Source organism: Balaenoptera acutorostrata, chromosome 14, assembly GCF_949987535.1.
Source record: "Balaenoptera acutorostrata chromosome 14, mBalAcu1.1, whole genome shotgun sequence".
Taxonomy (NCBI): domain Eukaryota; kingdom Metazoa; phylum Chordata; class Mammalia; order Artiodactyla; family Balaenopteridae; genus Balaenoptera; species Balaenoptera acutorostrata.
The window spans coordinates 71,091,522-71,118,335 of NC_080077.1; the positions used below are offsets into that span (position 1 = coordinate 71,091,522).

General features: G+C 37.7%; 1 protein-coding gene and 1 long non-coding RNA gene across 4 annotated transcripts; one reads left to right on the forward strand and one right to left on the reverse strand.

The window, feature by feature from the left end:
* Nucleotides 1-892: 892 nt before the first annotated feature.
* SLC35A1 (solute carrier family 35 member A1) lies at nucleotides 893-26,814 on the reverse strand. Of its 3 annotated transcripts, none has more exons than XR_452317.2 (8): nucleotides 26,693-26,814; nucleotides 22,398-22,575; nucleotides 11,200-11,359; nucleotides 10,856-11,008; nucleotides 5,768-5,834; nucleotides 3,709-3,755; nucleotides 2,990-3,124; nucleotides 893-1,033 (listed from the first exon to the last, which is right to left on the reverse strand). XR_452317.2 is itself a non-coding variant. In XM_007195928.2 (8 exons), the coding sequence occupies exons 1-8, from the start codon at nucleotides 26,706-26,708 to the stop codon at nucleotides 906-908; spliced, it is 1,014 nt and encodes a 337-aa protein (XP_007195990.1). In that variant the 5' UTR covers nucleotides 26,709-26,814; the 3' UTR covers nucleotides 893-905. The 3 variants fall into 3 exon arrangements, 2 of the variants coding, with proteins under 2 accessions (XP_007195990.1, XP_007195991.2); XM_007195928.2 differs by having other exon boundaries at nucleotides 3,579-3,755; XM_007195929.2 differs by lacking the exon at nucleotides 22,398-22,575 and having other exon boundaries at nucleotides 3,579-3,755; nucleotides 26,693-26,808.
* LOC103009211 (uncharacterized) lies at nucleotides 1,033-18,180 on the forward strand. The gene is made up of 3 exons (XR_452314.2): nucleotides 1,033-2,238; nucleotides 16,197-16,317; nucleotides 17,764-18,180. It is a non-coding gene; the product is annotated as an uncharacterized LOC103009211 (long non-coding RNA).

Consider the following 26,814-nt stretch of genomic DNA (forward strand, 5'->3'; position numbering starts at 1 on the left):
CTTGAACCCGTGTCCCCTGCATTGGCAGGCAGATTCTTAGCCACTGAGCCACCAGGGAAGCCCATTTTTGCATTATCTTAATGGTCATATCTACAATACAAATAGTGATCAAACAGGTTTCATATAAATACATTTTTATTGCTGAATTTTCCCATAACATTATAGAAATTTTTTTTAAAAAACACTGAAATTTCACAAATTATTGAGCTCAACAGTTAAACATACTTCATAAAAAAAAGTACAAAAGTGATATTAGAAATATTTTTTGAAGAAAATTATATCATCTAAGAGCAAAGAAATGTGAATCCAGACAATGAATGGCACAAATACAGCACTTTAAAGGAGTACTCAGTCACCATCCAGGAATCATTGTCTGAGTTATGAAATAGATTCAGTTTGAGAAGTTATATATTGTTTGTTTCTGAACTAGCCTGTCTTGTTTTTGCCTCTCTTTTGTAAGAAAAGAGCTAGGTCTTTACTGCTGCTGGGACCAAATACTGTACATGCATTGGAGAATAAGGACGGGTCACCCTTCTCCCCTGGTACCTGCACAAGAGAACAGTTAGTACAGAAATGGCTTTGGCACTTTAACCCTTAACATAATCCCAAACCTTGTTAATTAAATATTGTAGCCTTGCATGGTTTTTTTCTAATACCACATCATCTCCATACTTTATATGTACATTATATATACAATAATAAAAATCCTTCACTCTAAAACAAAACAGGTTGATTCCAAACAGGCCACATTAAATCTTTGTAGCAATACACTCACATAGCTTTCTTCTTAATGCTTATGCGACAGTTTTTGTTCGTTTTTTTAAGCTACCTTCTGGGATTGACTTAAGGCTCTAGTTTAATGCAAATGGTTTTAGTCTTAGTAGGAATCTCTTTTGATGCTAAAATCACACACCACCGACTCTCTCTTTTGAAGTTGGTTCTCCTTGTTGGATGGATGTAGTGTCTTGTCTGGGTAATCCATAGAGATATATAGAAACACATACAAGAAGAGTACCCAGAGCAAAGGTGAGTGCTGAAAAGAAAAAAAAAAAAAAAATCTGTATTTGTGTCCTTAAAACTATGTAACAATGATTAGTTTAAAATTTTGAAGACTTTCAATTGTGGGTTTACACTATCAGACTGCATGGAAAATAAATTTAAGTGTTCTATATGATGATGGTAAGGTTTAGAAAGGTCATCAATTCTAGCTCCACCCCCACCCCACTCACCAAAAAAAGTAGTGAAATCAAGGGAGTGACAATCATTGACTACATACTTTCCAAGAATGCAAGTATGACTGTCCTGGACCACTGACAAAGAACATACTAACATCCCTCTATGCTGACTGAAAGAAAATGCAGTGGAATATGGATTCTCCATGATACTAGAAACCTGTGAAAGTTTAGAGTAAAAGGCAGTTGAGCAAAATTCAAAGAGTTAGGTGACCAATGATTCAAACCATTGAAGATTTCTGAATAGGAGATGAGGTGGTGATTTAATGAGTAAAATTCCATTTTCTGCTAACATCTTTTTTCTTTTTTCATCTTAATCCTGAAAATCTGGACACAACTGAATTACAACTTGCCCAAACTTGACAAGTAGGCATCATATAAATAAATCCTTATGTCAAAACTAAACCATATTCTATGTGGAGTACAATGGCACAGTCTTAATAGCTTTAAAAATGTCATGCAGAGAAACAACATCGAGCTATGACTTTTAGTTCATCCCTAACTAGAAAAGACTAGCTTTGCCTTCCAAAAAGGGGAAGAGGGTAAATTAAATCTAAATAGGAAACTAAGATTGCTAAGACATTCTAATTAATTTCCTTGACCATCAGTAAGACAGAACACTGACCAAAAAGCATTTATACTGTTTCCAAATATTCTTTAGGAGCACAGGCATAGGATTTGTTGAGCATAAGGATGGATCAGAGCTACAAGTGAAAGTTCACACAAATCAGGTAAGAAAAACATCAGAAGGAGGGCCTAGAAATATCTGTTACTGAAATGGTAAGTAGTTGGCTTTATACAGAATACCTACCTACTATGTGCCAGGCACTGCTCTAAGCACTTTGCCTAAAACAACCCTATGAGATAGGTGATATTATCATTCCCATTTTACAGGCAAAGAAACTGAGACATGGGTTAAGTAACTTCCCCAAGGTTTTACAGCTAATAAATGGTACAAGCAAGATTTGAACCAGACTATCAAATTTTTTTCTAAGATTTCTACAAGGTTGGTATTCTTCTATTTGCATTTATAACAAGTCAATTTTAAAATGAAATGTAAATATAGGCCAGATCTGTTTCTTTTACTTAATGTTGATATTTGACAGATTTTTCTCATGTATTAGTTTATGGTATAATTGATCAGTAAAGAAAATTATCACAGCATAAAAGCACCAGGAAATGTTAAGTCAATATCACTGCTTAAATAATTCAGAAGCCAACTAATGGTGGATATGGCTAGGGAAAATTATATTAGAAGGACCAGCATAAAGGAGGTCCTAGAATGCCAGCTATAGTAATGAATTTTGTATTACATATTAAATGAAACAAATAGCTTTATTAAAGAGAAAATTTAGATTTGGATTGTAGTTTCAAAACCAGTTTATACCCAAGTCTAAAACAGGAAGGTACAAACTAAGGGGGAAATGAAAGAAGTTCTCTGTTCTTACCTCAGAGTAAAAAGCCAAGTTTACTCTAATTCCACTGTGGAAATTAATCAGGGAGGCCTTGTCTGCAGAAACACCCTTTATACTGAGTAGCCCGCTCACTTTCAGCTCTAGAACCATTTAAACAACCTAAGTACTGTGGACCCACATTCCACACAACTATGAACTGCTGCACCTGTAGGATAATTGTAACAAAACTAGGAATTTCTGTAAACTCTACAAGCAACTGCCATATTTAATGAAAGATGAAATGAACCAAGGAAGTGAGAAGCTCTTCCATGTTAAAAACTTACAGTACAAACTAAGACATACTTATCTGTAATCCAAACAGCATCACTGAAGCAATGGTAGAAAGGACAATGGCTGCTGCTGCAGAAAAGCCTTTCATGATGTTGTCTGTGTACTTGACCACGACAGAAGTGTAGAGGCCTCCAACACTAGCAAGAACTCGCATACAGAAAGAAAGAAAATCTTAACACTCAAATAAATGAAACATTCTATGATGGTGAGGCAGTTTTCACCCCCAGAGATGCCATACTAATTTACCTAGGAAAATACTATTTTCCTTAGAGGCAGCCATCTGAGAGATTTTGTACTAGGAGTCATAGTTCCTACAAAACAGCACTGTTTTTCAGATGCCCAAAGGGCTATGTAGTCTACTGCTAAACTGTACACATTTATTGCTAACACATTAGATACTTTTGATTGTGAAGGCAAAATTGCTTTGGGAAAGCTTTGCCACAAAAGTAAATCAATAAAACCAAAATTACATTTTCAAACTGGTATTCACAGTATCAAAGGAACAATTTCAGAATGCTATAAAGGCTTAAACTGGACATCTAACTTGAGGAAAAAAAGGGGGGGGGGATCTACCCAGAACCTTTAATTCCTGGATACTTACAGATGACAAGCCAGACATAATATGTGTAACCATAGAAAAATCCTTTTTCTTTAATTTCAGCTCCATCTGACAAGTAGACGCCAACTAATGTCACAACAATCCCTGATAGATACATTTGAATGTTTCTCACCCAAAGGGAAGTGTCTGAACTCTTTAAAACTTTTTCAAAATACACTCCTGAAAGAAAAGCATGCAAATATGAAATAGATATTATTAGAAATTAATCTAAAATGTCTTTTAGAATAATAACCCAAAAATATGATAATATAAAGTATATGATTTGCGGAACAGACACATTTTACATTAATTAAATGCAGATTTATTATGTTGGTTGTGACACATGGCATACCGAACATTACCAATTTGTATTTTTACAGAGCATCTAGAATTAATAACCAAGAGGGAGCTTTCTAACCCACATTTAACAGGAGACTCATATTACTATTACTAGTTTCCGCCTTTATTATAGCAGTGAGATGGATCACAAAAGCTCTGTATTAATGCCACTAAAAGACTTGCTTTGGTCAGCTGGAACACTATAAGAGTCAATTATCTTAAACATACCCCTATAATATCTGCCTAGTATGAATTCTCCCAACTTTGCAAAATAACCTATATAATCACCACTTAGGATTTTTTCTGAGAGTGACACAACCAAAATAAAATTTAAATAGAACTTGCTGAGTGAAGCCATTTTCCTTTAAAGCAGGGGTCCACAGGCCAAGTTCACCCACAATGTCAGAAGGACCGTGAACTCCCTAACTAGATATGTTTTGTGTCTATGTGCATTTTTCTGGGGGTGAGGATCCGACGCTTTTTTAGGTGCTCCAAAAGCGCACGAGTCCCCACCCAACCCCCAAAATCACATAGCGCTGCTGTAAGTTTTATACTTAAAATGAATGCATGTTTAGCAAGGACATTAAAGATTTTTGTTATAAACACTGTGTTAATTAGAGACTTAGGAATTGCCACTAAAGTACTAATCAACTAAAAATTCAAATGAAAACCAAGATTGTTTTTGATGAACCTATGTTGGAAAGAACCCGAGAATGGAACAAACATATAATAGCTTTTCCTATTTCTACTTTTGATTTTCCTATCTGGGAAAACCATTTAACTATTCAGTTCTCAGTTACTCCAAGCATAGAGGGATAGTAAACCACGTACCATTTCCTCAACTGTGTGTTAAGAATACACACCTTATGGTAAATAGACTGTTGGACACAAACATTTTACTGTTCAAAACAGTGCTAAAAATCAAATAGTATATTATTTGGGGGGTAACCCAATTTTTGTTTCTAACTTGTTGTTTCCTAAGAAAAAAGTTTAGCATGATGCTATCATTAAGTATATTCCTAAATTTAGATTTTCCCCTCTTATCAAATGACTAGATACAGAAGTGAAAAATACTTTCCTAGTCAAAAATAAAGAGTACTATTGAAATAGCACAAATAAAGATAAATAATAAAGATGTAAGGCTATAACTAATATACTCTTTACTTTCAGTTTCTTCTCTGTTGGAACTATTTCTAAAACATTTCTTACATTGCACTTAACATTCATACTTTGTCTCTTCTTGATTCAGTGAAGGATAGCCTGTCCCTACATATATGAGTCCAGACTTCCACATTTATTTGATGTCAGTGATTTTGATTCTTCCCTCCCCTTTTGGCTGTTACTTCTGGGTATTAGGTTTTCTTAGATATCACCCCCCTTTCCTCCCTACTCCATAATTCCTAATCTGTTGAAGCAGAGGAAGAACTTGAGGTTACCAGGGAAATACAGATACTGAGCTAGTAACTAACAACCTAAAGCAGCAGAATCAAACCTGAGGATAGTGCCAGGAAAACAGAAAGAGGTACTTGAGCTTTCTGATGGCTAACTTCCTCCATTTTTTAATTTATTTTGGGGTTCTTGGCTGGACCGGGGATAGTCAAGGATGACACAAACACATTCTTAGATAACTGCAAAGATGAATAAGGACTGAGGTCTAAATTGAGTTAAACACTGCCACATGCTTACTGGAAAAACAGCTGACATAAAACTATATAGCTATTAAGTAAGAAGATAAGCTTTAATAGGCATAAAATTGTTAGTTTGATAAAGCAAGATAAAGTCAATCCCTATTTAAAGTCTGATGTTTTTTAAAAAATTTGACAACAGAATAAAATGATGCTTTTATGACTTACCTGCAAATCCTGAGCACAATACAGCAACAGCTATAGCACCAAACCCTAATAATGGATTCTGTTCCACCTGCAACAGTAATGTTTTAAAAGTTATTTTTAGTGACTAATAAATACAATTCATCCAAGAGAACAAACGAACGAATGCAAAACTCTGTTTCTAGTTCTGCTGAAAGTATGTGCCATATCAGACGCGGCTACTCTAGAGTAAGACAGGGGCAAGCAGAGGGCCGTGCCCGAGACAAGCCAAAGTACTTAAGTTACAACCGACCCCTCAAATCATAGCCAGAGTAAACGCTTCATAGAACGTGTGCCCACGTCCTAGCAACAATGGGCACCCAAGCACAGAACTGTGCAGTCAGCCCGCCTCTTCATTTTGACTTCTGCCACCACCATAACTCAAGCTCTTACAGGATCAAGCACGGAAATGGTAGCAGTTTGACTTGTTTAATTTATTCCCTGTCACCTACAGGATGGAGTAATGACATGTAAGATTTCCTACTTCACTGAATTTTTATCAAATATTAATAGCATGCCATCTATGTGCCAGATACACTGTTTTATATTCTAAATGAATAAAGATGAAGATGATACACAGCTTTGATTCTTAAATAGTTCACGGATGGGAGAGATGGACACATATATATAATCATAATACTTTGCTAACAGATGCAGGTATATGGGCCCCCAACCTATTGTTTCAACTTTATTTCCTCTTCCCTAAACTAACCATCAGGAGCTTTCATCAGTCTTTCCTCAGAGATAAATGTTATCTCAGTGGTAACACTGAAACTAAAGGGTTGAGACACGTGTCTGTAATATGACAAGCACATACCTTGTTCAAAATAAATAAGCCTGAGAGAAGGAGGGTATTACTTGATGTTAAGTACCTGAGAGAGAAAGCTTGGTCTGAAATGTCTGCATGAAGATAAAAGGAGAAATAGAAGACATTATGGACTAATGGTTCTCAAAGTATGGTCCCTGGACCAACAGCAGCAGCATCACCTGGGAACTTGAGAGAAATGAAAATTGACAGGCCCCTCCCGAGAGCTACTGAATCATAATTTATGGGGATGGGGCCTAGCAATCTGTTTAACCTTCCCGTTGAGTCTGATATACACTAAAGTTTGAGAACCACTACTACAGACTACAACTGATAAACATGGATGCTTTCCTAATACAAACTACAAGGCCAGCATAGAAAGGAGAAAAGATAACGGTGTGAGATTTCATCTATCCCAACAACTGCTTGGAAGCTCAAGCTACTAAAGACAGTGTCTGACAAATTCTTGGTTGCTTTTCTGCCAGTTTAATCTCTACAGTTAGGAAAAATGGTGATAGACACTGCTTCTCTGGACTTAATTCTGACTGATAAGAAACTGCTGGGTGGGACTTCCCTGGTGGCGCAGTGGTTAAGAATCCACCTGCCAATGCAGGGGACACGGGTTCGATCCCTGGTCCGGGAAGATCCCACTTGCCGCGAGCAACTAAGCCCTTGCGCCACAACTACTGAAGCCCACACGCCTAGAGCCCATGCTCCGCAACAAGAGAAGCCACCGCAATGAGAAGCCTGCGCATCGCAAGGAAGAGTAGCCCCCGCTTGCCGCAACTTAGAGAAAGCCCACGCGCAGCAAAGACCCAATGCAGCCAAAAGAAAAAAGAAACTGCTGGGTGATGAAGTGGAAGTGATGGAAACCTAGGAAAATGGCAACCATGTCGTTTTAGCATGAGCAATAGCCAAACACCACATAGTTAAGAGACTTGAGCTCCAGTCTTGAATAAATCAAATTCAAAAAAATAAAACTTAGAATTCCATAGCTAGTGGGAAGATGGGTTATGAGGGTAAGAGTTTCTTAAGAATGAGATTCTAATGAACAGTAAAGAAAGAAATCAGTGTTACTAATTAAGGGCATCTTCAATGGATTCTCATTTTATAGGAACACTAAAAAAAAAAAAAAAAAAACTACAGTACACAAAACCAAGAGGAACCAACCAGGAGTTTTAGTATCAAAACATTGAAAACTCAGTATAAGTGGAGGCTTGCAAAATTTAAAGAAGGCCTTTAAAAGTATGTTTAGTTTAGGAAGAAAAGAGTATGCTTCTTCGGCTAGATGACATACTGTTAGATAGCAAGAAAATAAGAGTTACCCAAACCTAGTTTCCATTTTCTCTGTGAATAATGATTTTAAATGAATGAGTGGGAACCAAAGTCCAAGACATGTGGTTTGCTGTTGTGAGAACACCTACCTAAATAAATTCAGAAGTATCCTGACCAAGAATAGTAGCAAATCAAGGTACTGATCACTGTATCTCTGAAGAATAATGGGGCATAGAAGCTATGCCAGAAAATTTGAATTGGGCAAATACTGTCCTGATTTTCAAAAAGGCAGAGGGAAAGAAAAGCTGCAGAAATTATAAACAGCAGCTTGAGACCTGTAAGGCGGCCCAGTACACTCACCAAGAGCATAGGCTCTGGAGCCATGCTGCCTGGGTCCAAGCAAGTTTGAGTCATTGCTAGCCTTCTTTGCCTATCAGTTTCCTCATAAGAAAATGGAAATAAAAATACATGCCTCGTATGGTGGCTCTGGGCATAAGTGAGTTAATGTATGTAAAGCGCTTAGAACACTGCTAGTATCCAGTATGACATGTGACTACAGCTGCTGTTGTTATTACCGAACACCAGCGAAATGCTACAACAGGTGACATGGAGAACTTTTGAAGAAACCATCAAAAGTGTAATGGTCATCACAAGAAAATGGTGTGGCTTCCATAAGAATACGACTTACCAAATTTTCTTACTGAAAGAATTCCTAGTGTAAGTGCTGAGGGGAATTCCATAGAGATAATGTTTAGCAAGAAATCTGACATATTTGCATAATATTTCTGTGAACAAGACAGAGAAATGTAGTGAGGATAACAGTAGTTCTATTCACAGCTGAGTGAGTGCTCATATAGCAAAGTGCTAGTTAACAGAATAAAACCAAGCTAGACCAACAACCAATATCAACCAGCCAGGCATATTAATAAGCCGTCCTAGAAACAGATCCTCCAGGCCTAGGCAAGTCTTCAGTTGACTGCAGCCCTAGCTGATATCTTGACTGCAACCTTATGAGAGACCTCAAGCCAGAATGTCTAAAAGAGGCCAGCTCAGGCACCCTCTAATTCCTGACCCATAAAAACTGTGAAAGAATGTTTCTTAAGCAAGGAAAAAGAAAAAAAAAAGTCAAGCTAAACAGAGTCCAGCGGTATGGCCACAGAACTCTGGTCCTGTCCTGTCTAAAATTTTCAGTGAAGACCCAGAAGACATAGGTGTCGAATCTGTAGAAAGCATAACATTCAAAGAAAAAGCTAATAATGCATAAGGACTGGAAAGTCCTCAAAGGCTTGAACAATAACCCAAAGCTAACAAGATGGGCTTAATAAATATAAACACATTCTGCATTTTGGTTTAGAAGAAGCCCGCGGCACAAAACACATCTGAGACAAACTATTTGTGTGAAACAGCTACATGTGGTTGTATAATCCGTTATATAATGGATAGCCTCCTCCAGCCAAAAAAAAAAACCTAATATAACCTTACGCTGATTTAACAAGTCTCTGGCATTCGGAACAAAGGAGGTATAATTAGCGAACTACACCTCACACCACTCAGTCATTATCTGGAGACAGAGTGAACTTTTAGGACACGCTGAGGAAAAAGAACGGATAAATGCACCTAGAAAAGAAGTACGAATCATAAAGTCTCCAGAAGCCATATTACAGAAAGAAACAACAAGGTTGTCTCCGTGGGGGAGGAGAAAAGACACGGAGGGTGGAGGTGCGACACTGTTCTCAAACATTCAAAGGCTCCTCGTGCGGAGTTAGCAGGGATTTGAGTTACTCTGACAAGAACAAGGAACAATTAGAGGCAGTTACAGGGAGCTACATTCTGTTTAAAATATGAAAGAACTTTCTAGAGTGCTCCAAAAGTAGAATACTCTGCTTTAGCTTACTAAGCTTTTCACACATATTACCTAGGTGAGGTGACCCTTTTCTAAAGGTGTAGGGTGTTACTGGAAGTTCATATTTAACTTTTAAGTGTTTGCCTTACTTCCCAGACAAATTCTTTACAGTTCTACATCTGAGTTATACGTGCAGTGCACAGTTGATCAGTGTTTTGAAATGTCACCGAGAATATGAGCACGTTTAAACATCATGTAAAGACAATACATATTAATTTAAAACTCACTTTCTGGGGAAAAAAATTCTTCCACCAGGCCAGAAAGTAACTACCTAAAAAGGAGCTTTCTACTTTCACAAGCTCTGCGTACATCCCCAGCTGCCTTATACTCCTAAGAGAACCATGGTCTTTCATCTGCTAAGAGTTAAGAGTGTGCAGTTGCAGAGAGAAGCTCCTGACCTTCAGACCCTTCACTATAGTTCCACTTCCTACTTCTCTTTGGGAAAATAACCAATTAAAGCATACAATATATTTTAAAAAAAAAATCAGGTATGTACCTTAACATTTAACTCTTGAACTAAAAGTTAGAAGTAAAGGTGCTTTTTGCCCTATTGTAGTTACCAGTTATTGGGAAAAACACTACTCTTCTGTAAGCCGTACTGCTGACAGTGGATGTGTGTGCAAAATGATAAAAAATTTTGTGAGTTGCGGGAGAACACGAAAATTAGATGGGGAAAACTTTGCCCAGTATTTCTGAGAAAATGTCTAAAAGAGGCCTAGAAGTTGTGAACATAGCCACTGTGTGGAAGTTGGCACAACTGAGTTATAGGTTAGCTGTTAACTGTGCAACTGTGGGTATGTCACTTCACCTCTTCGGACTTCAGTTCTGTTATCCATGAAATGAAGGAGGTGCACTATATGGAGTTTAAGATACCACCCGTCTCTAACATGGTTTACGCACATTCTTCCTTCTCAAAAAGGAAGCCCGGAGGTATTACTCTCCTTAACAATGACATCATCCTAAGGGGAAAAAGGCGTATCTATATGGCAGAGGTTATGAATCATGCTCCCTTCTTTTCAGTGTGACTGTGTGGAGTGCTCAGGTCTTTGGGAAGTTCCCGTTTAGCTACAGTAAGCACTTAGCTTCTTACCACGACTCCCGTGGCCTGGGCTGGTCTCCACTGTACGAGGACGACTCCTCCACACAGCATAAAAACTGAAATCCACTGTAACCTGCTGAGCGTCCTGTTTAACATTAGAACAGTACATAGAGCAGTACAAGGAATCTTCAACTGGTACGTCACCTACCAACAAACAATGAACTCATCAGCTCGGCTAACATTAGACTCTGACACAAATATATTATTTCTGATATCATTAACAGAACTGTACAGAAAAATATTCGATAGTTTGATAAAGGGTTAGTAAAAAATCTTTTCACCGTGAAAACATTTTTTAAGATTTTGCGCCTGCCATTATCACCTACTTCACCTACCTGGTATACTGCTGCATCCAGATTGCTAAGAGCCAGGAAAGCCATGTTGTTCTGCACAGCATACACTAAGGAAGGCACGCTCAACTTCATCAGTTCCTTGGGGCTCCCCAAGACATTTTCTCTTAAAGATGCCTTGAATCTACCCAGATTACCAGTTTCTCTTTGAAAACAAAAAGGGGAAATGAGAAGGGATGAGGAAGAAAATGAAAGATCTCCTTTCTATTAGATACTGTCACACATAGGATAGCTACATTGTGTTAAGTTCATCGATATAATTTAGCAAACTTATTTCTAGAATTTTTAACTAATTTTAGATTTACTAAAAGAAGCAAACCAGCAATGCATCCCCATAAAAGAAAAACAACTACAATCTTTATTTGGGAAAATATGACAATTAGGTTTACCATCCTCATCCTCTGGTCAGAGTTTCAGGGGCTTTTGAGTATATTAAACAATGAGAGTAACAGGAAACCAGAATTGCCGATATTACCTATAAAAAATTAATTTAATCCCTGCCACTTTAACTGCCATTGCATCAAGTTCACCCAGATTATGTTTTAGATTAACCAGGTTGCATATACATTTTTTTAATTTTTAAAATTACAATAGATTTAAATTGCAAACAAAAGAAAAAAGCGTTAGTAGTTATAGAAGTTACTTGGGATAGGAATTGAGTGATGCAGGTCAATATTATTTGTAAATTAATTCCGTGTTTGTGCAATATGGTAGACAATAAATCTTTAAATAAGCATATTCTCATAAAATTCAAGTATGTATCTGTATAATTTTGCAGGAAATCTGAATAATTTACTAATATCAGTAAGGTAAACTGTACCTGTAACATACATAAAGCTTACTACTTGAGTGCATATTGATTGATGCATGCTCTTAAGTATTCTTATTTTTCCTCAGGAGGAACTAGCTAATCTGGCTCATATTTACCCCTGTTGTAAATCAGCTCATTTATTTCCTGAAAATACACATCAAAGAACACTTTTATAAGCATTAACACCAAAAAAAAGTACTACATCAAAAGGCTCCTAACTGCCCCTCACAAGATCCTTAAAAGGACCATAATACTTTGTTGGGAAGATCGAGCTATTTCAACTCACAATGAGCCTCTATATTTTGGGTTAACATTAGAGTCAACAGTCACTAATTGGATATGTTCATATTTGAATAGTGCAAAAATAATTACCCAAGTTCTGAGGAGAAGCAAAAAGTCCATAATGTCTAATTAACTATACCTATGCCTATCCACTGTAGAACACTCCAGCCCCCAAGAAAATTATTAAGACAGGAAATTTGGCCTAGGCCACAGAAACAAAAGATGCCCTTCTTAGTTACAGACCTTACTTTGCTGCCAAAGCTACATGCTGAAAAGTAATGCACACGGCCTGGAGGGAGACTATACACTCCATGCAGAAGAGGGAGAGAACACCAAAAGATTACTGGGAAAGTCTGCATTCTAGTTTTCTAGATAGCTGAAGGTGGGCCCTTTAAACCAACCTGGCCCTTTAAACCAATGGTGAAGAATTTACCATTCTTTTTTTTAACACAAATCTAAGATGTTCTATATAATTCTCCACCTCTTAAAAGAGTATAAAGAATAATTTCTCAAAGTTTTCCCTCAATTATAAAATTGAAGAGGAAAAAGATTAAAATTAGAAAGAAGAATCACAGAGGTCCAACTCAAAGAACCATCTTAACAAGGTGATATAATTGAACATTTTCTTTATTGTCCTAATGCTCACTAGGAAACATGATGGCAGAGACATAAATCTTACAGGCTGTATGAAGTACAGGACACTGCTTTTACTGTATCATTACTTAATGCCCTTCCAAAGTACTGACTTCTATACTAATATATCTTAAGAGTGGCTCCCTAAAGAACTACTGAGAGGTACCCGTTTGTACCCATTTTTCACAGTCCACCTCCTTCCATGTCCATTTATCTCCCACATACGATTCCTCAAGCTCTAGTTTAGTAGCCACTTATCCCTTCCCTAATCCCTAGCTATGGGCAATGCCATCTTACCACTCCTTAGAGATACTCTAAACCCTCAATGGTATCAAATGAATTTCTGCCTATCCAGAGAACAGAGTTGATCTCTTTATCACTGGCTCTCTTTGCTCTGCTAGAATACAGGCTGTTTAAGGATCTAACAGCTTCTTCTATTAACCACCATGCCTGTACCAATAATCAAGGCTGCTGTGGCCCCTTTTCTCCCTGTCACTTTTCTCTTATCTTTTCTCCCACACTTTTCAGCTTTCACATCAAATGAAGGGCCTGTGAGACATCACCAGCCAATCTGAGTACTCCTTTCCTTCAACATGAAAAACCAGTAGAGTACGGTGTGTCCAGATTAACCTTCAGGTCTTTGGCTCTTCTGGCTATATCCTTTTTATTGGATACTTAGGAACTATTACTTCTCCACTGCCAGGAAGACTTTACTATCTTTTTCTGCTTCCTTCTCTAATGCAGATATTAGAGAAGCCAAGGTATACCAGAATGCTAACTACTGGAAAGCTCAAGCTTCACCATGGTACCTTAGAATTATATCAATATTATATAATTATAACAAGATATTTTGAAATAAGTTACAAAAAATAGCAGAGAATGCTAAAAGAACTTGTAAAAGAAAACAAAAGCTCAAAATAATTAATGATATTAGAAAGTAGAATAAAGAGATTTAGGAGGTATAAGAAAGAATATAGGGGAATGTTACCACACAGAAAGTTTTAAAGGAGGAAATAAATTATTTCGGTATTAGATTATATCTTGCTTAATTTAATATATTTAATAAGAATACAGCTCTAAAACTTAGTTTTACTCACTAAAGTTAAAAAAAATAGCAATATATCTTCCAGAAAACACTAGTAATCATCTATCCTTTTGTTTTACTGTTAAGTAGACAAAGATAAATGATCAATTCTAAATATACTACAGCCTTGAATAGTGTTCTCTGAATACTAAAAAAACATAAAAACCAAAGACCACTTTTTCTTCCATTTTCCTGCTCTGATATTCTCTGGAAATCAAATCCCAAGCACTTTAATGAGTACCTTTTGTTAAGAACAAATTTATTGAATTTAATTATATAAATGACATTGTGAGATAAGAGAAAGCATGTGTATAATCAAAAAGCATACACTAATTTTTTTAGATATAGTCTGTCCCATTAAATTTACTGTTTGATTTTTATCACTGGAATAGAATCCATGTGCAACCTGTTACCTCAAGGAATGCAGAAGCTCCATGTTGATTGCAGAGAGATTCCGCTGCCGCCCCCCCACATTTCCTATCAACCAGCTGAAACCAATTCTTTCTGATCTATGTTTGGTCAAAAGTAGGCCTCATTCTTCCAGCTCCTGATCTGAGGAGAACTACTAGGAGGCCTAAAATCCTTGGCTAGGTTACCAAGGCACTGTGCAAAATGGAATAATACAGCAGAAGTTACTCATGAGCTTAAGAAATTTAAATTTCCCTTACAAATTTCTTATCATCTGCAAAGTTAATTAAAATTAACTCACATAAAAAGATTTTGGGGAGCTAGGTATAAAAACCAATAATGAGGTCATTTGAGGACAAAAATACCCATCATATGAGGTACATGACTTTTACTTCCTCCCCATGACCCTAAACCCCTTATAGCATTGAGTACAAAGAGGCAGTCAAAATGTAAACTCAGCAAGAAAAACAGAATAGGGCTGGATAATCTATGACATAAGTACCTGACAGCTGCATTCATTATTCTAGATAATACTATGAAATAGTAAAATAATTTTCTCCAGTCTTATCTGGATAAGTAGTACAAAGATTTAAGATGCATTTGGTTTATTACTAAACACACCCAAAGTGTATGTACATTTACACCTCCTTCTAGGTTTCTTTAGTCTTTACAGGCTGTGGTGGATAGCAAACAATAAAAAGTTGACTTTGTTCTAAGACAACATGCAGTGTTTTCATTTCCTTTTCACATCACAAATGACAGACTTAAATCAAAAGTGTCAATTTTAATAGCTATGACAGGGTTTAGTAAAGCATACAGCTAACTAGCAATTTTCCTGTGAATTGTTATAGTAATTATTTTATGAAAAACAAATATTTTTAAATGTACTGTTTGATGTTTCAACTGGAATTATAACTTAGAAATTGGTAACTTAGTCAAATACTTAAAAAATAACTTACTCACATATAAAGCTTTTGCAACATCCAACTGCTAAGCTGCTCCCCTCCCCAAAAATAGGATTTATTAATTTCCTTTTCGATATAAAAGTGGTCTGATGTAATTATACATGTGCACAGCAGTGTACATAAAAAGATAATTATTACGTCTTCGTTTTGTAGTAGCAGAAGACTGGACACACCCAAATGACCATCAATAGAAACTGGTGTATGTGATACATCCATATAGTGGAATACCACACAGCTCTTAAAAAGAATGAGACAGATTTCTATGTACAGACATGGAACCATCTCTAAGATAAAACATTTAAGTGAAAAAAAAGTTAAAAAGCAAAGCAGTGTAAACTGTATGCACACACAATGCATGTAACCAAAACTCCCCAATCAGACCGTATAAACCTTAAACCTTATTTATCAAAGTAGCCATTCATTAATTCTTCCCCACACTCCCCTTTTTTTCTTGCAGTTCTAAATTAACTTTTGATTGAAACAAGTATAATTTCATATTCCAAAGATTACTGGAAATTGTAAGTAAAAGCAACAAGGATGGCGGAAAACTCCAAATTAATTACAAACAGAAACCAAAAAAAGAAAAAACAACCCTGTCAGTTTTTTTAATGAATACCAAAATTACACTGAAGGAGAAAAAGAGAACTAACCCAAGTATTCTAAAACACAGTCTTTTTACTATATGCTCTAAAACTAAAGGCAAAAAAAAACTACATACAAATACTGGACTTTAGTTAGTAGGTTTGCTTTTTCACAGCTGTATCTTAGAAGTTCTGAATCTACTTATTATGTATTCTAGGACTGAGCAAATAAGTAAATATCTTGAGGATAACGGAAGTCAAACTCACCACCATTGGAAAAGGGAATACGGAAAAGGGAACAGTTGTAATGAACTCTGTGGTACTGGATCAGAATTGCAGGTATCAAACAATATATAACTCATAGTTGTATACACAAACACATATATATACAGAAACAGAGAGACAGACAGGTATGTATGTATACACATACATGTTACCTAGCTCTGTCTACTGAAAGGGCCCAGAAGTTATGATACCCCCAGTAGCAGTGTGCACACCTCATGTCTAGATTCTGGTTTCTAAATACCATTTTGGGAAAAAAGGAACAACGCTTCTTAGAGAAATGTATGATTTTGGGATTGGGGCAGGGAAAGTATAAGATAAGCTTTGAACATCTTGCTATGCTAAAAAGAAACTGCTCAAAGGCTGATGAAAATATGTAAGTGAAAAAGAAAAGAAAAGAAACAGGAGGAAGCTTGAAGATGATCCTACTGTCCAAATCTGGGACAATTTGAGCATCGAAATAAATGATAATAATGGATTCCAGCCAATATAATAAAATAATCCATGAATCTACACTGAGAGGGAGAAGGACAGGTGGGGGGGAGAGAGAGGAAGAGGGAGAGAAGGGAAAGTTTCTTAGAGTAGAATGCCAACCAATAAATGCATAGGGAATGATGGAACTGGGAAATTACCATTTGGCAACATCAAAGGACAATAAAAATGATGAGAAAGAGGATATATACCTAGTTTCAAAGATTCTCTCCACAAGATACTTAATAGTTACAAAGAGAAAATTGGTAACTTTATCTGGAGAGACCTGGCAGGCACTACCTTAATCAAGGAATCAAAGTTAAATCACCAGTAATGGGGCAAATGGATATTATGTGCTTCGTGATACACTGCACTGAGAAGGACACATCATTTCCGTGATATTCCTGACCAAAACCCTAAATTTAATCATAAGAAAGCAATCAATAAACATAAACTGTGGGACATTCTACAAAGTAAATGGACTATGCTCTTCAACAATGTCAAAGAAAAAAAGATGGAGGAACTGTCTCAGATTAAAGGCAGCTAGAGATATAACACTACTGTAAAGTGTGATTATTTTACTGTTAAAGGACATCAGTGGGCAACAAAATTATCTAAGGTCTGTGAATTAGATAACAGTATTGTATCAATACTAATGTCTCAATTTTGATATTCTGTTATTATGTAAGAGAATGTCCTTGTTTTTAGAAAACATGCACTGAAGAATTTAGGGACAAAGGGGCATCTTGTGTAAAACTTGCTCTCAAAACATAAAAACAATATACACCCACACAAATACATAGCAATCAAGAATATGGTAAAATTTAACATTTGGAAATAAAAACTTAAGAGAAAAAACAAAAAATAAAATTATTGCAATTACTGAAATGTCTAACAATGTTACTAAATGCTTATCTTTGCCCTAGCTAATCACAAAACTGCTCAATTATTTTGTTCTAAAATACTTATAATTTGAAAATTAGAAATCAGGGAACTTGCCTTCTAATCCTATCACTGCCAATCACTTTCTAGGTACCTCTGGCAAACGAAAACTTCCCTCAACCTAAGATTTCTCGGGCTTCCCTGGTGGCGCAGTGGTTGAGAATCTGCCTGCCAATGCAGGGGACACGGGTTCGAGCCCTGGTCTGGGAAGATCCCACATGCCACGGAGCAACTAAGCCCATGAGCCACACCTACTGAGCTTGCGCGTCTGGAGCCTGTGCTCCGCAACAAGAGAGGCCGCGATAGTGAGAGGCCCGCGCACCGCGACGAAGAGTGGCCCCCACTTGCCGCAACTAGAGAGAAAAGCCCTCGCACAGAAACGAAGACCCAACACAGCCATAAATAAATAAATAAATAAAATTTTTTTTTAAAAGTTTAAAAAAAAAAAATTTCTCATCGTAGAAGATGAAATAATAGCTAAGGCTAAAGCAGTGGTACGAGAATGAAATGAAAATTAGCTGTGTTTACCTGCATGTTTCCCTCACCGTTTTTTTAGGGGAGACGGAAGAATGTTTCCTTAACACCTTCACTCTCTGGCAGCCTGCCATTCTCAACAGCAACAACCCTGAATGTCTGAAGGCAGCAAATTTAGTTGCTGCAATCTTAAAAGAGGATGTTTGGCACTTTACGTAACACATTTTGACAGTGATTAACAGTTGGTATTCCAGAGTGTAGTTACTTGCTTTCTAAAGAAAAGAAGTTAGATATCTGCTCATTAGGTTTTCAAAAATTCATTTTTCACAAATGTCCCCCAAAGAAGCATTATTCTTTGATTTTTCTAAGGCAATTTCAACTTACAACATTACATATTATAGCAATCAATAGTGCTAAAGTGCTGGCTAGTGTCCCTTAGAGCAAGAAAGCTGTGATGTGCCTTATGGAGAAAATACATGTTAGATAAGCTTTGTCCAGGCGTGATTAATAGTGCTGTTGGCCCTGAGCTCAATGCTAATGAGTCAACAGTACATACTAAATAAGGTGTCTTTAAACAGAAACATGGTTATATAGTGATCAGTTGATGAAAATGTTGTGACCAGGGGCTCACAGGAACCTATCCCTGTATTTCCTCTAGGAGCAAAAGTTCAGTATTCAGTAATTCAGTGTCCGTGGTAACTACTGAGATAGTAAGAATCAACAGTCACCAAACCCATCACCAAGTCCTATAGATTCTACTTCTAGAACATAACTCAAATCCATTACCTTCATCACCTGCGCTGTCGTCATGGCCACAATCCCTGGGCTCTAATAAGCTCCCTTATTTCCGACTCTTATACCCTTCCAATCCATTCTCCTCAAAGGAATCAACAAAGTAACTCAAAGTAATATGGGTCGCCATGTTAGTCCCTGATTTAAACCATTCAGTGATTTTCAATGCACTTGAGATAAAATCCAAAATCCTTTACAGGCCCATAGGATTACTCTTGATACCCTGCCGACCTCTCCTGCTTCATCTTAGCACCACTCCCCTCTCACAGCACTCCAGACACACTGATTTGTTGTTCTTTAAACGCACTGTTCTCTTTGCCTTCTCTCTGCTCTTCTCTTGCCCAACTTCCACTCAATCTTCAGGTCTGGGTTTAAATGTAACTTCCTCAGAGAGGAAGCCCTCAACATTTTCACTGGGTATGTTTCCCACACAGCTATGCTTTAGTTTCATTAACGATTGTCTCATGACGTATTGCTGAAGAAGCTGAAGATGCCATCACGCTATCCTTTCATTTCATTCCGTAGCTATCAACCTGTGACCTCATAGGGTAAAATAGTTCTCCTTTCTCTGTCACTCTTTTACCATTCCAAGAGATTAACATTTTTCACAGATGCCCTCTTAAAAGTAATCCCTTTGCTCCAAGAAATAAAATATTTTCTTGTTATGAGTAGCAGGTATTCCATTCTACCAATGTGTTTTGAATAAGAATGTGATAATTTGCCAACATGTTTCTCCATAAAAATTACATTTGCTTTAAAATCCAGTAATTTCAAATGCATTTCACTTCTTTCATGCTTTATGATTTTCCAGTGCTTTTTCCACTTGGAAACTCGTTGTGTTTTAAATGATTCTTCTTCACAGCCAAATTCTTGTTAGCCATGTAGTGTCAAATGCCAGCCACCAAAACTCTGTGTCACAATACTTTACTTTGTCCTGATTGTCCCTGGTCTTGTGTACTCTGCAGGTAAATGTTCATAAAAGCCTCTACACTATGCTGGTGATATACACAGTAACTGATTACTGGTGATGATCATGATGATGAAGTCATTTAGTTTTCCACACTGTTGCTATTTCAACACCATTATTGGGACTTGTCTGGTGAACTCTTGGAAACTTTTCTGCTTTTATTAATATTTTGATATAATTTCCAAAAACGTTTCCACAAAACAAACTACAAATGACCATATCCATAACACTGAATAACTTAAGAATAGCAAGCAATGCAAAGCTGAAAAAGCATCAAAATAAAACAAAAAGTCATGCAGGCGGGCTGGCAGGACACTAGCCCAACTGCTGAGTTAAACCAAAGGCCTCATTGCTTTTCTGCACATTGGTTTTTAAAAAGTCTTAACAGTTACGAAACAACAAAACCATGATTTGATCTTACAGTTTAAAATAGCTCATTTCATGCTTGACGGCCCTATTTCATTCCTGGGTCATAATTTTTTCTCCCTAAGGAGCTGGGGAATAAGGAGAAGAAATGTGTTCCCCTATTCCCCTTTTTCCAATACCGCCATTTTTGTTTTAAAAGAAGTTAAGCCCTAAGATTTTATTCGTTTATTAACGCTTAAATTGTTATATGGATGTTGTTCTAGAGCTTCAAACAGAGATTTTTTCCTTTGGAACACTGCCTTTTAAAGTTTTAAAGGTACAGTAAGGCCTCTCCTTTACCTGACATTATGCAGAATAGTGGAAGCCAAATTTCCTTAAAAATGGATCTTGTTAAGTAAAAAGCTGTGAAAGATCTGAGGTTTTACCCTACTTGCAACCTAACAAGTTAGGCTGCCACAGTATCTCTGCCTACAAGATAAATTTTAAACACACATTTTCTATTAAAGCTTTCCACCATCAAGTCTCAAGTTATTTTTCTGTTCTTTCTTCCTTCCCCAAGCCATTTTTAGAGTATTTTTTTCAGATGGTTATTTGTAATAGTGTGTGTGTTTACTAGTTCATTTTCTGTCTCTTCCACTGAACCTAAGTTACAAGCAAGCAGAAACCATATCTATTTCATTCATACCTGTATATCCAGCACCCATTATAAAACTGTCACACAGAAATCACTTAATATTTGTTAAATGAAATTTTAAAGTGTTTAAATGTAATTTAAACCTACACACATGCTATTCCTCACTACTTCCCACTCTCAACAGCCCATATCTTGAAACCTAGATGAATTCACCTACCCACATGACCCAGATGGGTCCCCGTCTCAAAAATCGTTCCCCAAGAAATTTCCTACCAGGTTTTATTTAATTCTCAGCCCTATTTTCTCCAATTAAGAAATGAAGAAACTATACAACATAACCCAAAGCTCACCTTCTCTTGTTTCATTTTCTGTTGTCTCTTGTTGCTGTTTTTCTCTCATCCACAGACTATGGCTGTTTTCCTCTGTCTTGAATGGACTCTGACCCCTAGTTTTATAGACTCAGTGTCTAGAATTTCCCTTTTCAGCCCCATAAACTCACTGCATGTATTTCTTTATTGGTGGTGAGAAAGTCATCTGATTTTTATCAGACTTAAAGTATTCCAGTCTATGAATAATATAATGTGGAAAATGAAAACAGACAAGCATAAAACTATTGGGCTTATGGGCAGGACTGAAGACTTATTAACATGAACTTTAAAAAAAAGAAGAAGAAATGAAGAAACTAAAGCTCAGAGAAGTTAAGTAATATGTGGAAAGTCATAATCCCAATGAGTCTAGGACTAAAATTAGGTCTGTCTCACTCCAAAGCCCCTATTCTTAACCCTCTCTTACTTGGCTAAAACGATTTTCATAGGATGTTACTGATACAAAACCCAGTGCTGCCACATAGTAACAGTATAACAAGGAGGAACCTCAGATGCTGTCTAGATAAAATAGGGGTAATTATAGTACTTAACCTAAAAAATATACAAAGATTAAATGAGATAACTAATGAAAAGCACTTAGCACAGTGCCTAACACTTAATACAGGAAACACTCAAGAAATGTTAACTATTATTATCATTATATTCCTCTACAACAGAAGTCAGCAAATGTTTCCTGTAAGAACCAAATTGTAAGTAGTCTAGGCTGTGTGAGCCATACTGTCTCTGTTGCAACAGAAATAAGCAGCAAACTGGATTTGGCCAATGGGCCACAGTTTGCTAACCCCTGCTTTAGGGTGGAATTCTTCAACTTCAGCACTACTAATATGTGGGGTTGGATAATTCTTTGTTATGGAGTGCTGTCCTGGAGGACGGGACATTGTAGGATGTTTATCAGCACCCTTGGCCTCCACCTACTTGATGTCAATAGCATCTCCCAAGTTGGGTCAACCAAAATAATATCTCCAAGGGAGCAAAACTGTCCTGAGTTGAGGAAGACTGCTCTAAAGCAATCAAACATACGAAGATGTAGCTTGAATCTTCTGATAAAGAACATAACTGAGTAAAAAATTAATAACTTAACACACTAAAAAGTATTTATACTCACTTAGCTAAAATTCCCACACTTAGCAATAACTTTATAACTTCTGTGATACACACGGCTGTGGTTGAAAAGTAGAGTTCTTTGTCTGATGTCCTTGTGTATCTTAAAGCTATGGTATAAGTTGCAGCCACCAGGGTCATCACTGCCAAGCAGTATAACTTGAATAATAAATGGACATTTTCTGGAAAATACGTGCAACAAAGATATTATTTAGTAGACAATATTATGTATATAAAAGTTAAGCAGTGTTATACCTCAAAATGCTTTACAATTTCAAGCACAAAATACGTTTAAAAATTTATTTCAAAACAATATTTTCCAACTACATGAACAGAAACAAACATACACACACAAAACACAGCTGACTTTAAGTATCAACTGGTTAGGCATAGATTTTGTTCCTGGGGAGGGCTTAAGTGCAAGGTTATGTGGCATAACTAACTCTAGTTTAGGATGTTATAAATCACGTACTTTATATATCTTTATAATTCATACTTGTGAAAGCAAAACACGAAAGCAGGATGAAAACGATTACTGCGATGTATGTTCTAAATAGAGAGACAGCAGAAAGAAAACAAAAGGAATAACGGAGTGATAAAATAATATAGAACTTCATCATAATAAAAAACAAATTACGTCCAGCCTCTCATTTCATAGCGTTATAAGAAAGATAATTCATAACACCATAAAAAAGAGTATTATGAATGAAGTTCTGTAAAACTTGAAATCCAGAAAACATACACAACTTAGGAACACTCAATTTAAGTACTTCTTGCAAGTATATCTGAGCAGCAGCCATCACTCAGGTGCCAGGGCCGGTCCAACACCTTCAGTAAAACCACAAGCACCGGGGTACCAGGGCTCCTTCCGTACTCCCAGCCCTGCTCTGAGACTACCATCACCTAATGCTAAAACTATGTCTACTTTCTTTACCCACTTCACATCTCTCTCATCCCCAGCTATCTGTAACCTTCTTTCAAATCTTCAGGCACATGTTAAACAGGGATCAGCAAATTTTTTTCTGTAAAGGGCCAAGAGTAAATATTTTAGGTTTTTTAGGCCACAAGGCAAAATCAAGGATATCATGTATGTACTTAGGTGACAAGAGAGAAAATATACTTTCACATTTAATTTATATTTAATTGGACAAATTCAAAATATAATAATAATTGAGTACAATGCTTTACAGTATTGAGAAGAAGGGAATTCTATGGGGTGGGTGAGTAATATTTTGCTTCATTGGTCTTCAAAGTTAGGGTTCCATCAGATTAATTTCAAACATTCACCTGTAAAAACCATTCTTAGCTGATAGGCCATACAAAAACAAGTGATAGGCTGGGTTTGACCAATGGGCCATACTTTGACAACCTGTGTTAAGAACCAGAGGGACAGGGGGTAACTCTGGGCTGCTACCGTAACTACATTACACCTAAGTACACTTTTGTTCACCGCTTTGGAAGCCTAACCACAATTCAAAGGTGACTTGCACAGGAAAATAAAATAAGAGTTTCAAATAAATTATATGGTATGGTAGAAACTCACTAGGAAACAGATTCTTCAATATAAATATTTTTCCCTGGGTGAATTAAAGAATTATTTGTAAATTTCAGGCAGATTTTTTAAATTACATTAGGTCTTAACTAAAAAGTAATATGGTAGAATAGAAGAAATAGAGCTTCTCTGACTAAACTTTCTTTCCAATAGATCCGAGGACCCAAAAAGCAATGTTAATGTAAAAGGGATTGAAGGAGATTACTATAATACTTTGCTTGCTCTAAAACTTTCCTACACAGGAGGAAATGTAAGACTTAAAAAATAAACAGCAGTACAGGAGAAAGCATTTCCCATCTTCTGGATCAGGGGTGAGCAACCTACATTTCCTCTCATTTTTATATGACCTGCAAGCTGAGAATAGTTTTACATTTTTAAACGGCTGGAAAAAAGTTTTTCGTTAATCTTTTGGGATGCGTGAAAATTATATGACATTCAGATTCAGCGTCCATAAAAAAGTTTTACTGGAACACAGCTACACTCATTTGTTTCTGAACTATCTATGGTAACTTTTTTTGCCCGGCAACAGCAGGGTGAGTAGTTAGACCGAGACCATCAGCTGTTAACAGAAAAAGTTTACCAGCCCATGTCCTAGATTATCAATACTTTCATAAATAAGAGAGGTTAGGATTGCCAAACTAAAAACTACCTTATTTTAGCTCTTATATAGGTTCCTGATTCCAAAACAACATGGTGAATGTTTAACACTTTGAAAGTACACCTCTTAGCATCGTGATTAATGGGAATATAGAAGATATTCTTGAAAATAACTAGTGATGGAAATAGAAGCGTAAGCAAATAAGTTTAGATATTTGTATAACATATAGGGCTTTGGTATAGAATACCACTTTTGAAACATATAATAAACTTTTTAAAAATACTTAATGCTTTTTTAAGCATTATCTTCTCTAATTTCAGCTTACCATTAGATCAAAATATCTTCTTCACTCCAGTCATTAATTCTCCAATATGAAAGTTCAATTATTAGCAATTTCAATTTTTTTCAGGGTAATATCAAAAGTCCATACAGGGACTTCCCAGGTGGGCCAGTGGTTAAGCCTACGCGCTTCCACTGCAGGGGGCGTGGGTTCCACCCCACATGCCCAGAGGCTCCGCCACGGGAAAAAAAAAAAAAAAGTCCACAACTCAACTGCATTGTTGAGTGGGCCCACTGGTACATCAGCACTGTTTTCTCCTTCTCACAAAGTTCCCATTAGCTCCCACGCAGGATCTGTTTTGGGGTGGAAAATGCCCCCCAAACGAAATTTACAGTCCGGAGTTCAATCTTTTGCTCAGTTATATTTTACTGTATTTTAAAGGAGACATTATTTGTAACACCTGAGAACTTGGAAATTCAGTAAACCCCAGATAAATAAATCCTTTGTGAATATCAGGAAGCTCAGGAAACTGCAATTTTGTATTACACATTTCTAGTGGGCATATAAGATTTATAACATGACCCAGGCACAGCAAATATGTATTGGCAATAAGCCTAAGTCTGTAAATTGTGGCAACTATTTCAGATAATGATTCGACTTATGTAATTCTGAAGTTGCCTTCACCATTAATCTCGCTATTCCTATTTCATGTCAGTTATCAAAACAATTCTACTTTTTTCCCTTTACTTCCTGTGTTGCTACAAAAAGACTCTTAAGGTTGGGCTTATTTGAGAAGCAAGTAAGAGAAGCATACGCAACTACAGACAATACCCGCTGGGCAGGGCCTTAATGATAAACGTGGCCTCTTCAACCAGGAAAATAATTTGGCACCCATGCAAAAAGCTGTTCTTTAAATATTTGTTCAACGTTTATTCAGAGGTAAAGCCAAGAGCTCTACGAAAGAAGGGTGGAGAAAGAATCCGGGTGTTGTCCAACCTCTCCTAGCTACAGCTCTACCATTCAGAAATGCAGCTCTGGTCCTTACTTACTTACCGGACTCAGCAAAGCAAAAGTGCTGCGGAGTTAATCAGACTCACCCTCATGAAATGGCAATTAGTCATCAAACAGTATTACTCTAATGTGCTATCCCTGGGGAAGGGGGCGGGGGGGGATGTGGATCTCGCCCCACCCCTCCGGCAAAACATCAAAGTATTCCTTCTAACAACATACAACATTCTCCTTGGGAGTAACTCTGTTAACGACTGCTTTCTCCACCTCGTTACGGTTGCAATGCTATTTCAATGCCGCAATGATGTTTTTAGTGGCTGTTACGTTGGCCAGTCGCTGCTTAAGCTCTGCACCCGGAGCATGCCCTTATGCCTCTGAGCATCCTAGGGCAGGAGGCGCAGCGGAGACCGCAGCCGCGGTGACCCCAGCCGGGACAGAGACCGGTCCTGCTTCCCGCTGGGTGATGCGTCTCCAGCCCCGCACCTGCGCCCCGGCCCCTCGCCGGGTCCACCGCAGCCCGGGCCTGTCTGAATTCGGTTCCCACCCACTGCCAGCTCGTCGAGGCAGGCGCAGTTTTGGGCTGCCGAGCTGTCCAGCGCGGAGTCCGCCGCGGGGAAGGCAGCCGCAGTACGAGGCTGGCTGCCCCGCACTGCCCCGAGCGGCGGCGGCGCGCGCTCAAGCCCGGGAGCGGCTCAACACAAACTCCTGCTGCCCGACGCCCCGGCCTGGCCCCTGGGCCCCAGAGCCCCGCGGGCGCGGAGGATGGCCGGCCGCCGACAGGTGCAGACCAGCGCTGACGCTCGCTCGCCACCGCCCCCCGCGGGGTCCCCAGTCCCCAGTCCCGGCAGCCCCCGGCCTCACCTCTCACGGCAGCCATGGTTCCCCGACAGCACCGCGCGGAACTGACGCTCACCCCCTTCGCGCGCGCTGCGCAGGGCACCGGGGACCGCCTCCTGGGTCATAGAGACGAAAGCCGCTCGGCC